The 14085-nt window shown below is 57.3% G+C and overlaps 3 protein-coding genes across 3 annotated transcripts; all 3 read right to left on the reverse strand.

Moving 5' to 3' along the window:
* Positions 1 to 269: 269 nt before the first annotated feature.
* On the reverse strand, positions 270 to 2435 carry BZA05DRAFT_160727 (major facilitator superfamily domain-containing protein). The gene is made up of 2 exons (XM_051479084.1): positions 2014 to 2435; positions 270 to 1956 (listed from the first exon to the last, which is right to left on the reverse strand). The coding sequence occupies exons 1-2, from the start codon at positions 2311 to 2313 to the stop codon at positions 610 to 612; spliced, it is 1647 nt and encodes a 548-aa protein (XP_051342838.1). The 5' UTR covers positions 2314 to 2435; the 3' UTR covers positions 270 to 609.
* Positions 2436 to 4528: 2093 nt separating this feature from the next.
* BZA05DRAFT_368093 (major facilitator superfamily domain-containing protein) lies at positions 4529 to 6575 on the reverse strand. Its single transcript, XM_051481579.1, has 2 exons — positions 5809 to 6575; positions 4529 to 5697 (listed from the first exon to the last, which is right to left on the reverse strand). The coding sequence occupies exons 1-2, from the start codon at positions 6528 to 6530 to the stop codon at positions 4791 to 4793; spliced, it is 1629 nt and encodes a 542-aa protein (XP_051342839.1). The 5' UTR covers positions 6531 to 6575; the 3' UTR covers positions 4529 to 4790.
* A 56-nt stretch (positions 6576 to 6631) lies between these two features.
* On the reverse strand, positions 6632 to 13567 carry BZA05DRAFT_160758 (uncharacterized protein). The gene is made up of 3 exons (XM_051479085.1): positions 13444 to 13567; positions 7046 to 13239; positions 6632 to 6991 (listed from the first exon to the last, which is right to left on the reverse strand). The coding sequence occupies exons 2-3, from the start codon at positions 13151 to 13153 to the stop codon at positions 6824 to 6826; spliced, it is 6276 nt and encodes a 2091-aa protein (XP_051342840.1). The 5' UTR covers positions 13154 to 13239; positions 13444 to 13567; the 3' UTR covers positions 6632 to 6823.
* Positions 13568 to 14085: the final 518 nt, after the last annotated feature.

Here is a 14085-nt window from a genome sequence, read left to right on the forward strand (position 1 = left end):
CAGGTCCTGCAAGGTCTCATCTCTCCGGCACTCAGCGACGATACAAGCATTCTCTGCCCCCACGTCCCCTCAGTAAATGATTGCTTGCTTGCTTGCCAGGCGTGTACTCTAACGATACATGTGATGCACGCATGGAAGCAAGTCGAGGTGGTCTGGGCACTTCCTCAGTTACGACACTTGTTCTATCACCTCTTGCGACTCAACTCGGAGAAGCTCAAACGTCACTGACCAGATATCACGGTAAACAAGTAATGATTGAGTTGTGATATATTGAATTACTCGTTCTTCGCCGTCCGTCATCATCTAACCAAAACCAAAACCCACATAATACAGTAATGCTTCAAAATAATCCATCAAACAGAGTACCAAAAAAAAAAAATACAATCCCGCAACCAATATGTACAGCCGAAAATAAAATCATCCAAGTATCCCAAGTATCCCAATTATCCCAAAGCGGAGGCCCAAAAACGTGACTGGTGCCCCGCCGTATCTATATAAAAAAAGAGGCCAAAGAAAGAGAAGAAAATAAGAAATATCCCCCGCTAAAACGCCTTAGATGCAACAAACTCAACACACTTTTAGGTAGGAGGTAGGTAGGAAGGAGGCAAACTACTCGAACCCGACCGAGTACTTGTTCCTGAGGCGCTCACCGTAGCGCTGGAAGACGAACGGCATGGGCAGGAACAGCAGTGCGATGAAGCCAAGGAGGGAGTTACCCCAACCGAGTCCGAGGGCGTCATACATCCTCGGGCCAGCCAGGGGCAGGAGTGCGCCAAAGAGGGATCGCAGCACGGTGGTAGCGGCGAGGGCGGAAGCGGCGTACTTGGGGTAGCCGTCGACGATGTAGGTGTTGATGGGCATGAAGGTGGCGAGAAGACCTATGCCGACGAGCGCGGTGCCCATGATCGGCACGATCCAGTGCACCTCAAACTTCGCCGTCCAGCCGTACCAGAACAGGCCGATGGGGATCAGGGGCGCGCCGTAGGACATGGGCGGAAGTCGGTACTCGGGCTTCATCACGCCGCCGGAGCGGATGGTGTAGTGCGCGAGAATGCGGTCGGAGACGATGCCGAGGACGAGCAGACCGAGAAGCGAGCCGATGCCGATGCCGAGGTAGGAGAGACCGACGGTAGAGGTGCTGAAGCCGTATTGTCCCTGGAAGACAGTGGGGAAGGTGGTGAAGAGCAGGTACAGGTAGCCGTAGACGATGGCCATGTGCAGGGACATGGTGAAGATCAGGGGCGAGGTGAAGAGCATCTTGAAGGGGCGGGCGAGGGCGCGGGAGAAGACCTCTCTGGGCGGGAGAGTGGACGTGAGCTTGGAGCGGAGCTTGGGGTTGCCGGTTTCCTTGCGGAGACGGGCGGCTCTGTCGCCGAGGATCTTTGGTGCGTAGGTCTCGCGGAGGAAGATGAGGGTCAGGACAGTGACGACGCCGGAGCAGATGGTCAACAGCCAGAACACCCAGCGCCAGCCCATAGCATCGGCCAAGAAACCGCCGGCGACGGGACCGACGACGGGACCCATGAGAGGACCCATGGCGAAGAGGGCCATGGCGACACCACGCTTCTCGACGGGGATGACATCGGAGATGGTACCACCACCGAGGGTAAGCGGAGCAGCACCGAAGGTACCAGCCAGGAACCGGAAGCCGATCAAGAAGTTCAAGCTAGGCGCCAACGCGCAGCCGATCGTGCACAGAACGAAGCAGATGTTGGAGATGTTGTAGATGATCGATCGTCCGTAAAGTTCGGAAGCGGGTGCAAGGAAGAGCGGGCCGACAGCGAAACCGAGAAGGAAAATCGAGACGACGAAGGAACCGAGCTCGACGTTGGTCGAGTGGAATTCGGCCATCAGGTCCTTGACACCGGGCGCGAACATGGACGATGCCAAGGGAGTGATGAAGGTGATTCCGCTGACGATGCCGACAGCGACGTTTTTCCGCCATTGTGGCCAGTTCTAGAAATAATATTAGCATCCGATGCCAAAACAAGTCTAGGGGGTTGGAATCCATACCATAGGATTTTCCGGATCATCGGGTCCGTCCCAAAAGACGATATTGGGGTCATTCTCCTCGGCCGGCTCGAGCTGATTCGCAGCATCATGAAGTGTACTGCCCGAAGCCGAGGAATCCTTCCTGTCGCGACCACTAAGTCCCTTCTCTAAATCGGCGCCTCCGAGGCCGCTCGCCTCTCCCTCCTCTTGTACCGGTGCGGTCTGCTGTCGGTTGATTGTTTGGGATCTTTTGAGTTCGCGCTCCACATCGAAGCCGCTGATGTTGGAAATGACCCGTTCGAGGTCGACGATCTCCGCCATGGTGTTTATTCTAATTCAAGTTCGTGATCGAGGTAAGGTAGGTATGCTGGTATGGATGGATGTATTCGTCTCGTCGAATGGGAAGCAGTCGATATCCGAGCTGTGTCTGTATCTGTATGAAGCTGTTGCTGCTGTATGATACCTCCTCCATTCCGGGCGGAAATCGATTGTTCTTAAGCTTCGCTCCCACCGTCCCGGTTCGACGGCGATCCGGTTTGCACAGAATAGTTATCTAGCTTAGCTAGCTAGTCCGTTCGTTCCCAGTGGCGCGCGGACTGATCTTGAAAGCTACAAACCTGGCTATCGCCGAAACTCCGCACGCTACCGCGGACAGACCTTTCACCGGATAACTCGGCAAATGAAGCCACTTTTTTCCAGGGAAGCCGTCTAGAAGCGTTATGTCAGCCCGGATCCTGGTCAGCCCTTTCTTTGCAACGGACACCGGAGTTATCTGTGCTGTACGTGGGCCGCCCGAGTAAAAAGTTTCGCACATGGCTTTCATAATATTCTCCCGACTGCCCGCGTCAGGTCGTCAAGCTCACCGAGCTGCGGAAGTCCTTCTCCCCTCCCCCCCAACACCCGCACCCGCCGAACATTTGTTACTCAGCAACCCCAGCCCAATCCTCAGCCTCCAGTCACACGGACCTCCGAATTCTCCGAACCCTGCCACAACCCTATCTCACCATGCTCCGGCAACGATCCGGCAACGATCCGGCACGATGATGCTGGAAATACGCAATCTCGCCTGCCTGCCGCCTGCTCTGACTTGCCTATGGTACTTACATACCGATATGTACTTTGTATATGGGAAGGTACTTTATCTCCGCCGGGCGAGACGCGTTGCGACGAAATAAGTCCTCTTCAGTTCAGTTCAGCCAGAAACCGGTGGGTACATAGGTGCGATACTCCAAAATGAAACCTCGGTGTACAGCGAAGCGCAAGATCGGACCTTGGCAGGAGGACGGTGCGTGCTGTACCGGTATCGTACGGTGAACGATGTGTATCCAGAATGCTACCGTATCCAACCGCACACTCCTCCTCGTCGTCGTCGCATCGCATCGCCTCGTCGCATCGCACGGCCAGCCGCGAAGCTTCCACACAGCTCCAGCAGCATCCGTCCGGACGCCGGACGACGCGGGTGGAACCATCACCCCGCTCTGCACTCTTAAACATGGTGGGAGGTTACGTCACCGCTCACGGAATCTGCGAAATCTGTGGACACATGTAGTGTGGGCGCAGGTGGTGGTGGTGTGGTGGTGTGGTGGTGTTGTGGGCCACGACGCAGGGTGCCGGAATTCCGAAAGGTTCGCTGAAGGAGCAGAAACAGAAAAAGCTTGTTGCTGTCTTGTTTCTTATTTTTTTCGTTCGGCTAGGAGGTGCCGAAGAAACGACGGCGCCTGGCGCCAGGGCGAGGGAAGGGAAGGGAAGGAGGGGGGGCAACGGAAAGTCCGTCCGTCTGCCCACCCACCCACCAACTCTATTCCACGCGCGCTCGTTAAATCCGTCCGTCCGTCAGTCCGCCAACTCTATTTTCCTGAGACCCCCAACTTAAGTCCGCGCCCGCGTCCGTGTCCGCGTCCGACAGCTCCAGCCTTCATTCCTCTTGCTTGCGCTCGGGACGCTGGAACCCAGATCGTGGTCTGGAACCACGAACAGCCGAGCCGAGACGAACGAAAGTTTGTCGCCTAACTGACTGACGGAATTCTGGCGCAGCCGATCGCGGGATTTCGGCATTAGTTACTTCGCACTTTAGTCAAGGCATGCTTGCTTGCTTGGTTAGCTAGCTAGCCAACGGGAAGCGGAAGAGGAAGTGGAGGAGTCTCTGTCTCAGTCGCAGTCTTGACATCCCTGCGCACGTGGCCCCGCTCAGACTACATACATACACACATATCATACAGTCCGTGCCTTAAGGTCTAGTAGTCTTGCCGTCACTTCCGTAAGCTACATCTACAGGTGTGTATGACCTTGTATGTATAAGGTATGTGGAACACGGATTCGCAGGATCCCGAAGGAATGATCGGAGTTTCCGGCTTCTGAGTCAGGGAGGCGAAGCAGATGGGGAAGAGCAAGACAAGCGAACGGAAACCTTAGGCAAGCTCAGGCAACTGCAGCCATAGATACGCACGAGTAAGATCGCAGTTCGAGTATCTGCATTATGTACCTACATGGTACTTGGTATGATGGGCACGTTCGTCCGAACTTCCAACTTCCCAGTGCCTTCTCGGTACACACTGCCGTATCTACAGATTTAGAGTGGAGCACCAGGTAGTGAGATTCCGAGTCCCATCTCGTCTCGTCTCGTCCGTCTTCAAAATAAAGTCTGATATCGATAGAGTACCTACATCCTACCGTAGATGACATAATAATCCCGCACCGACCAGATCTCCAAAAACAACAGCCTCAAAAACAAGATCTCCCATAGATATAAGAAACAGATCAACAGTCCAAACGCCACCCGCTAGAGCGAGTACAAATTACTAACAACCATAAACCGCATCCGACCTCTCCTCGCCAGCGAGCGTAAAAGCGCCCTTCCCGCCCGTCCACGTCCACAGCCTACTCCTCAACCACCCCGCCCTCTCATCCCTCTCACCCCTCTCGCCCCGTTTCCCTCCCCTACGCCTCCCCTCCGCCCCCGCGCGCCTCCTATTCTCCCTCACCAGCATGCCCCAGAACGCCATGTAACCCAGGATACTGACCGTAACACACGCGGCGGTGACCGCGAGTGGTCTAGTATACTGTGGGGCATACTGTGGCGCAAACAGCTGTCCGGCGACAACGCCAGCCAGGTTTCCCCAGCCATTGATGCCGAGCGCGATGGCGCGCTTCCCGGGCGCGCGGATGTTCCCCGAGATCCAGGCGACGGTTAGGGGCGAGGCGATGAAGCTGCCGGCCAGGAGGATGCACAGTGCCAGGTAGCGGGCTGTGAGGTAGGCTGGTGGGAGGAGGAGCGCGAGGAGGAGGCCGAGCAGGTTTAGGGACAGGCCGAAAAGGATGAACGGGATGCGCTGGTGGGTTAGGTCCGAGAAGTAGGTTACTATCCAGAGCGTGGTCGCGCCGAGGAGGAAGGGCGGGATGGACAGCGCGTTGGATGCGAGTGGAGTGTGCCCCAGCCCTTGCAGGATCAGCGGCAGGAAGATGCTGAATGCGGTCGCTGGCAGCGCAGACAGGATGTTGAGGCATAACAGCGCCCAGATCTTTGCGTCCGTGAACGCGGCGAAGACGTCGGTGCGGGAGAGGGAGGGCTCGCTCCCTGCGGCGCCGGCGTCGGTAGTAGAGCTCCTTCGGGACGGTTTCGCGAGCAGCGGGTGCGACGTCGCGGCTGCAGCCGACGACGGGCGCGAGATCGAGCGGTGGTGGAGAGCTGTCGGTGAGCGCCCCAGGCTGCCTTCGTCTTCGAGGGAGTCGTCCGAGTCCCCGTCGCCGTCGCCATCCTCCGAGCCCGAGGGTGGCACGGAATCGTAGTGCTCACTCCCCCCCGAGACCCCGTCCGACACCCGGTCCGCGAGCACCCGCTTCTGCGCGATCGCCCGCTCCTCCGGCGATAGCCACCACGCCGTCCCAGGCCCAGTCGGCAGCCATAGCAGCGTTATCACGGCCACGAGCGCGGTAAACACCCCCTCGAGTACAAACAGCACCTGGTAGCTATGCCACCCCCTTCCCTCCCCCTCCCCGCCAGCACCCCCGTCCCCACCCTCCTCGGTGGGAAAGATCGAAAACACGACATAACTGAGCAGCCCCCCGAACGCGCCGGCGACCGCATACTGTCCATAGAACAGCCCCAGCCTCTGGGCGAACTCAAACCTCGTATAGAACAGCCCCAGATAGAAGACCGTCGCAGGATAAAACCCGGCCTCCAGCGCGCCAATACAAACCCTGAGTGTGATGAGCTGTGCACGCGTGCTCACAAACGCGGTGAGCAGCGTCAGTACGCCCCAGCCGATCATGACGCTGCCGACCCAGCGGCCGACGCCAACGCGCTTGCCGAGCGCGGCGCCGAGCGGCTGCAGCGATACGAACGCGATGAAGAACGCGGTCACGGCATCGTTGAGGTCCGACGGCGAGAGCCCCGCGTACCGCGTGAACCCCCCCGTCTCCGCGTTGCCAATGTTGCTGCGGTCTAAGGAGTTGAGCAGGAAGAGCAACGCCAGAAACGGGAGAAGGTGCGTGTCATGCTGCCGGAGGATGTGGCGTGTGGTGGCCGCTGCGGCGGGCATGGTGGGGATTTGTTGCGCGAGGCTAAGAGCGGGGATGGCGTTGCGTCACGCGTGTGGCACAGTGAGCCGCAACCTTGGCAACGGCGCATTTTTAGTATTCACCACAAACGTGAGTGCATAAAGATCACGAATTCCATTCTCGTATAGAAGAGCCCTCTGAAGACAAAGCAATAAAAATAAAAAGTAATATCACAGCCAAAGAAATGACGATTCCCGCCCAAGAGAAAAAAGGAAATCCCATGTGCTTTATAATCGAGAAGGAAAGAAGAAAAAAAACGAGCCCAGCCCAGTCACTAATATCCTGCACTACCCTGACTGCCACCATGTCCCTCGCTTCCTCCCGTGCCGCCGGCTATGCCCCATGGCTGGCTAGTGCTGATGGCACTGAAGCCCGCAGGCGAGAATCCGCCGGGGCTGTAGCCACCGGGCGAAACAAGGTACGAGTTGGGACCTCCCGATCGCTTTTTTATGCGTTAGTCGAAATACTTCAAGCCTAAGGAATTTTGCTTGCTCACCCTAAATCCACCCAACATCGAGTTGACACTCATTCCGCCAGAAGACTGTCCCTGCTGTTGCTGGGGCTGCGGCAACCTGACGCCCTGGTTTTGCGGAGGGGGCGGCGCAGGAGTGTATCCAGCACTGGCAGTAACCCAGTTCTCGCCGCTACCCTGCTGCCACACATTCTCGCCGATGGGAACCCCCACTCCACCCCCGATGACACTCTGGTTCCACTCCTTGCGCTGCTGGTGCAAGCCGACGTCGACACGTCCTCCCTTCATGGCCAACTCTTCGACACCGATGCGGAGACGCTCCAACACCTCCATCAGGCCTCCGACGACATTTTCGCTGAGGCTCCGGCATTCGTCGCCGACGCGTTTCAGTGCACCAGGAAGACGCTGCTTCACTCCCTTCATGCAGGCCGCTGCGGTGGCAGCGGGCGCCGTGACTCCGTTGGCCCGGGCATGCTCTTCGGCGACTTGAATCGCGAGCTGCGCCTCGACCACACGGACGGCGGGAGCAGATCGGAAATCCATCGCCAGCTTGATCAACGCAACTATCTCACCAAGAGTGGAAACGGCTTCAGCGAGAGCTTGAACGTTCTCCTGTGCGACCGTGTAGGAAGTCGGCGACTCGGCGTTGGGAAGGGGCAGCGTGTTCTCGTCGAAGAACTTGCGAAGCAATGTGGGTTGGATCGAGGGCGGGAACTGCCACACAACACCCCAGACAGCCTCAAGGACTTCGCCGTAACGCTTGCGCAGACCTTCGACGACCTGCTCGCCGACACGGTCAACGCAGCTGCGGTGTTCCGCGACCCGCTTTCCGCGCTCGATCTTGCTCCGGATTTGCCGCTCCTGCTCATCGATCCAGTAACGGCGCTCGGCATCCGCGGCACGCACCGTCTCGCCAGCCTGCAGAAGCGGACCGACGGAGATCTGAAGGTAACGGGCGTTTCGCTCGGTAACGAGAGACTGAAGGACGTGTTCGTGCTGCTCCATTGTGACGTGAAGCTTGTTGAGGAGATCGATAGCTTCGAGCAGGAGATGGTACTCCAGTGCCGTTCCAGTACCTCGGGTATCCTGTGCGGTGACGGTAAATAACCAGTTCTTGACCTCCTCATACCACCGGCCACCGAGATCCTCGAGCTGCGTCTTGACCTCCTTGTAAGCCACTTCGACGTACTCGTTTTCGAAGATCGAGTAGATCTCGGAATCGAGCTCCATCTTGTTCTTGGCCTCCTCGTGCTCGAAAGACTCCCGCATCCGCTCGATATCAGCAAAAGTGTAACGACCACTATTGTACGCGGTGGTGGTATGGCTCTGGTTCAACTGGGCGCGTTTCATGGCATTCTGCTGGAACACATTGATCCGGTTATTCGTCTTCTGCTCCAGCATCTTTCTCGCGTTGTCGAGGTACTGGTCAACGGGTGCCTGGTTGACAGCCTTATCCAGCGCAGCATATGCCATGTGGAGGAACGGCGGAATGTCTGCGATGATCTCCCCATCGTCCTTGCTCTTCGCCTTCGTAAATGACAAGATAACCGCAGAAAGCCCCTTCGTGTCTACTGGGCGGTCCTCCTCGTAGTCGAATTCCTGCCGCTTGGGGAACGGGAAGGGGTACGGTGTTCCACCGGCAAGTCCCATATCAATTCTGTTCTCCGCCCGTGAGACGGAGGCCACAGTGGACGCATCATCCTCAAACTTGCGGCGGGTACTGGGGTCGATTCGGACAGCGGTAACATGCGGCATAGGACGCGGCATGAGGAGCTCAAGCTCGACCTTGGTGGCTGCGGCAATCTGCTCAACGGTGGGCGTTGGTGAGGGTGTATCGTCGCGGTAGTTGTCCGGAGGTTCGGGCATCCCACCATAGCCTCCGTGAGAAGATCCGTGGTGGCTTTGTGAGTGATGGTACTTATCGCTTCCGAACTCGTCCAGACCTCCCAAATTGGGTGGCGGTGGCAGTGGCTGCATTCCCTCGTAGCCGACGCTATTTCCCTGGTGTTTCTTACCGTGGTAGGCATGTCGGGGCTCCTTTGGTTCTGGGGGTGGTGCCCTCATCGCCGCAACTTGACGGCTCCGTGCAACCTCCTCCAGGCCGGCCCAATCCCGGTAGAGTCTCATCCGTTGATCGCCCAAGAGACTCAATTGTTCCTTGCTACCTGGCGCATTGTAAGAGTTCATCCTGAGGTTCTCGGCCTTCTCGGCAACGATGATATCCTCGGTCAGATACATGGCAAAGTTCAAAAGCGCATTGACATGAGTTGACGGAAGGCTAGGAAGGAGATCTGAGAATGTTGCAAACAACGCTTCCTGGCTGCCGATGCCTCTCTTGGAATGATCATGGTGTTGTGTGGTCCCCGGTAATGGCATGTGCGGGATATCCGGAGTCGGACTCTCGCTAGGGTTAGTGACATTCTCGACATCATCCGGCACTACCGCTTCGAGAGGGCTAGCGGCGTGAGACTGGGGCTTCTGATAGTTCTGCGAGTAACTATTACCACCTCCATTCTCATATCCAGTGTAGACTGGGTGGGCCGGCATCTGAGGCGGGTCGGGTTTCCGCACAGGCGGTGCAGGTCCAGAGACAGCGGCAGTGTCGTCTACCCATTGACCACGCATCACGCTCTCCCTCGTACCAATGTTTCCAGTAGGACTCGTAGCTTGAGTGAGAGGCGAAGTGACGTGACCACTGGGGAATCGCGGATTTGACGTTCCAGAGTTCCCAACGGATGGCGGCGGGACGGGCTTCGAGTACAAGTATCCCCCCAACCCGACTTCTGCGGGACTTCTCTGCTGTGAACCCGGCTGAGCCGGCGATTTGACGAACTTCTCAGGCGAGCGACCAACATTGCCAACATTGCCAGCAGGCGGCCGCCTTAGCTGTTGCATCTGCTGGGTTGGGTTGACGCTGCTCTGCTGCTGATTCTGCTGCCCGTCCAATCCCAATCCCACACCAGACCCTTTTTCTTTCCTGAGAGGCGCGCCAGTCTCGTCCTTGTCCCCACCTCTCGGTCGGTATTCAGGAGGAATCGGATCATCGCCCTCGGCGCTACCGGGTCGTTCCATCTTGCCCAATCCACTGGAACCACTAGAACCACGGGGACGTGCACCCAAAGGCGGGGGTCCCCGGCTCTGCTCTTGCGTCTTCCGTGTTGGTTTCCGAGTCAAGAACCCGGTCGGAGTTCCGCCATCATTGGCCTCCCCACGAGTATCCCCCACACTCTTGCCCATCAATGGAATTCCCATAAACCCCTTATATCCTGGGGCACCAGCTCCGAGGGCGATTCCTTTGATGAAGCCTCCAGGGGGTCCTCTCTGACCACCGTTATCGCTAACGGGTGTGTCGGGCGGAGGGCAGGACGGTGCCGGCGGAGGAGCCGGCCCGTCACTGACAGGTGTGAGAAGCGGCGGCATCATGTACCGCTGGGGCTGCGGTTGGTTCATATCACGGCCATGCTGGGGAGGTGAATCAGCGTTGGGATGAGGAGGTGGTGATGGCGCAGATTGCTGTTGATGATATTTGCGGGGAGGCGAGTATGGTTGTTTCGGGCCGGAAGTTCCGGTTTGTGAACCGTGTGGCGAACCATTGTATTGCGAGCCCCGGTGCGTCCGCTCTTGTGGACTTCTTTGACCCTGTCCTCCTCGCGCTTGCTGCTTCGGACTGTTTCCTGAGTTGGAACCTTGCCCAAAGGACACCTTTCGCTCTCGCTCTTGTTGGGGGCTTTGTTGCTGATGTCCTGGCGAACGCTGGCCTCCGGTGTAAGACTGAGAAGTCTCTTCCTCTTGTTGCTGATACCGCTGCTTCTGCGGCTGCTGCTGCTGCTGCTGCTGCTGCTGCTGCTGCTGCTGTTGATGTTGTTGCTGCTGCTGTTGCTGTTGCTGCTGTTGCTGTTGATGCTGCTGCTGTTGCGGAGGACGGAAGTTGGAAGGCTCATTCTTCCGAATTGACAGCGGGCTCGTGACACGCGGTGCGGTATCTCGCTTCTGCTGCCCAATCGGGGGCGGAGGTCCATAGCCGGTCATACCACCCGGAGAAGTCGAAGCATTAACGAGGTGTCTCTGCAGGTGCTGCTGATAGCTGAATGCCGCCGCACGCTGCAGTTGCTCCTGTTGTTCCCTTTCACGCTCGCGATCCGCACCATCGAGCGGCTGCTTGGGCGGGATGGCGGGAGGTGGAATCTGCGAATAACCAGAGATATTCGACTGCGGGGATGCATTCGAATATGGTGGTGTCTCGTGATATCCGCCGTACCCACCGCCGCCACCACCACCATTACCACCATTACCACCTCGTTGCTGTTTTGGCTGTTGTTGCGATTGGTGCGACGTGTGAGTGTGTTGCGACGCATGGATAGCATGGGAATGATGGCTCTGTTGCGAGGCGTGGGTAGCAGTTGAGTGCACACTCTGCTGAGACGGTGGTTGTGTAGGTGGTGTCGGGCGCCCGATCGCACTTGGCTTGTCAGACACCTCGGCCGGCGACATGGTGGACGGGTTACTCCGTTGGCTATATGACCGTCCCTCGCCGATACTACCCTCCTGCAAACTCCGGATATCGCTAAAGCTTCCCGGTGACCCGGCGAGCTGCTGCTGCTGCTGCTGTGGCGGTGGTTGGCCATACGGTTGTTGGTCATGGATATCAGGCGAGAAGGGATTAGTAGAAGACTTTGAACCTTGGTGTTCGTCCTCATCGTCGTCGTCGTCTTCCGGAACCCATCCTGCCGGGAAGTTGGCCTCCATAGGTGCTCCCTCGCCATGCTGGGCCGGCTGTGCCTCTCTGTGATTCGAGTACAGGGATGGTTGCACTCCTGCAGGAGGCGGCTGGAACGGTTGCGCGACTGGGAATGCGGGGGTCTGATTAGGCGCAGCGTGAGGTGAAGTCGACAGATGAGAAGGGAAATGCACCGGCTCCGGAGCCCCAAACTGCGAGCTGTAGCTCTGCGTCATGTGGGAGGTCACGTTGCTCGGCGATGGGCCACCAAACACTGGGTTTGAGTGGTGAGATGACGATAACTCTTGCTGCCTAAAGCTGCCCGAGAGTTGGCCGGTCGTAATCGACGGCGGCGACTTGAGCGAAGATTGCTGTTGCTGCGACTGCTGTTGCGGTCGCGATAACTCAGCATCATACGAGCGCGATGGGATGGGCACCGGATTGCTGTAGTTGTGGTTCGGCGAGTTTCCCGAGGTCATGTCCTGGGAATTGCGGTTCTGCTGATGCTGATGCTCATTGTAAGACCCGCGAAGCTGGCTGTCGCTTGCGGGCTGCGAGAATTGCCGTATTGGTGAACGCTGCGGTTGAGGAACATCGAATGTTTTGGCATTTCGGTCCAACACGGGAGGCGGTTTTCGCCGATCCAAGAAGTCGGCCGAGCCGGGCTGTTCATCGTACGATCCATGCTGGTTATTATTATTGCCACTGCCGTTGCCGTTGCTAGGCCGTGAGGAGTAATGGGCGGAGCTCTGGGAGTGTTGTGACAGAGTCTCCGGGTCCCGCCGCTGGTACTGCGGAGCAACTAGCTTAGAGAACTGGACCAACGGGGAGGTGTCGGGGGTTGGATCTACTTCGATGTGCCTCTGCGACTCCAGATCAAATTGGGTCTTCAGTGCTTTGTTCATCGGTTTGCCGAAGGGCTTGGTCGGGGAATGGTGCTGTTCGTTCCGAGCTTCATCTTTCTCCGGTTGCTGCTGTTGCGCTTGGACATCGTGCTGAAAGGCGTGGTGTTGTTGGTGATGCGACTTGTCCTGGTCGGAAGGGCCGCTATATCCGCGTTCATCGTACTCCAAATCCTCATACCGGCCATGATCCTCGCCGTCGTCATCCTCGTGTTCCGGCTCATAGCTACCATTATCACCGTACTGTTGATAGTGGCCATCCACCTCCTCCTCTAACGGATGTGGCTCGCGGTGGTGGTGAGTATTGTTGTGGTGTGCACCATCGTCCTCGGTATTGCTATCTCCCCGCTTACGATTAGGAGGCGGGGGAGCACTCAGGCCGCCATCGTTGTCCGCGCTTCCTCCAGCACCACCACCACCGCTTCCACCATGTCCAGTTCGCTCCAACTCATCAGTTTCAAATTGCATAAACCCTGGTTGCGAGGATGATGATGTGGGTTGCACTGTCGTCATTACTTTGCGGTACAGTTATCGGTCGGTAATGATGGGACGTGAAACGATGAAGCGAGGTTCTTCCGGGGTTGCGTGGAATTCGGATTCTGGAAAGAAGTAAAGTGTGTTAGCCGGCAAGCGAATCTTCGGATGTTTCCTTTCCCCATGCCAGCCACCCCCCAGCCCCTCACCCGCACCGCAGACCTTCGCCTTCTCGACGCAAGACCACAACCTCCTTGCGCGACAACAAGCCTCCCCCAGAGATCTACATCTAGATGGTAAAGGAAGAAGAGGGTAGGAGGAGGTCTCACATTATCTCCTTCGTAGTGTCCGTTATGCGACCGACGTGGATAGATGCGTAGCGTTGCGAAGACGGACGTGTTTATCGGTATGTAGATGTATGGTCGGCGGCGGCGTCGTAGAAGCGTCGTAGAAGCGTTCGTGCGAGCGTACGTGTGTGATGTGAGTTGTGGGAGTGTTCGTTAAGGGTGAGAGAGCACGTAGGATGTAGTAGTAGTAGCAGGGCGCTGAGGGAGGGGGGGCGTTAAAGGTCTGTGTGTCGCTGCGCTGTCAGAACACCACCTCCTGTCTTCTCTCTTGGTTTCCTTCACTCGCTGGTTCTCTCATCCATCCATCCATCCCATGCATGTTCTTCAGCGGGAGTCCTTACCGTAAACGTATCGCGCGCGCTTCACACTCTCTTCACACTCTCTTCTCTTCTCCGAGGCCTCTTCTTCTTCCGTCTTTTTCTTTCTTTCGTAAATCGTCTTCGTCTCGTCGTGTCGTCGTGTCGCTCGTCGTCGACCACCGGCTCCGTCCCGACGTCACAAGCGGGGAGTGGGGGAAGAGAATATGCCGAAACAAAAAGAAAGGAAACAACGTCGCTGCTCGTGACGAGAAGAAAAAACAAAATGATGGATAAAACTCGGTATAAGTCAAGACAGCAAGTTCTA

Source organism: Tricharina praecox (assembly GCF_024521635.1).
Source record: "Tricharina praecox strain CBS 144465 chromosome Unknown BZA05scaffold_3, whole genome shotgun sequence".
Lineage (NCBI taxonomy): Eukaryota > Fungi > Ascomycota > Pezizomycetes > Pezizales > Pyronemataceae > Tricharina > Tricharina praecox.

Excerpts from the sequence above, each read along its gene's own strand:
- BZA05DRAFT_160727 (XM_051479084.1), bottom strand. The coding sequence starts at position 2,313 with ATGGCGGAGATCGTCGACCTCGAACGGGTCATTTCCAACATCAGCGGC. Across the intron at positions 1,957-2,013 it reads ATGATCCGGAAAATCCTATG|AACTGGCCACAATGGCGGAA; the intron begins GTATGGATTCCA and ends TATTATTTCTAG.
- BZA05DRAFT_368093 (XM_051481579.1), bottom strand. The coding sequence starts at position 6,530 with ATGCCCGCCGCAGCGGCCACCACACGCCACATCCTCCGGCAGCATGAC. Across the intron at positions 5,698-5,808 it reads CGGGTGCTCGCGGACCGGGT|CCTGGGGCGCTCACCGACAG; the intron begins GTCGGACGGGGT and ends AGACGAAGGCAG.
- BZA05DRAFT_160758 (XM_051479085.1), bottom strand. The coding sequence starts at position 13,153 with ATGACGACAGTGCAACCCACATCATCATCCTCGCAACCAGGGTTTATG. Across the intron at positions 6,992-7,045 it reads CGATGTTGGGTGGATTTAGG|CGATCGGGAGGTCCCAACTC; the intron begins GTGAGCAAGCAA and ends CGCATAAAAAAG.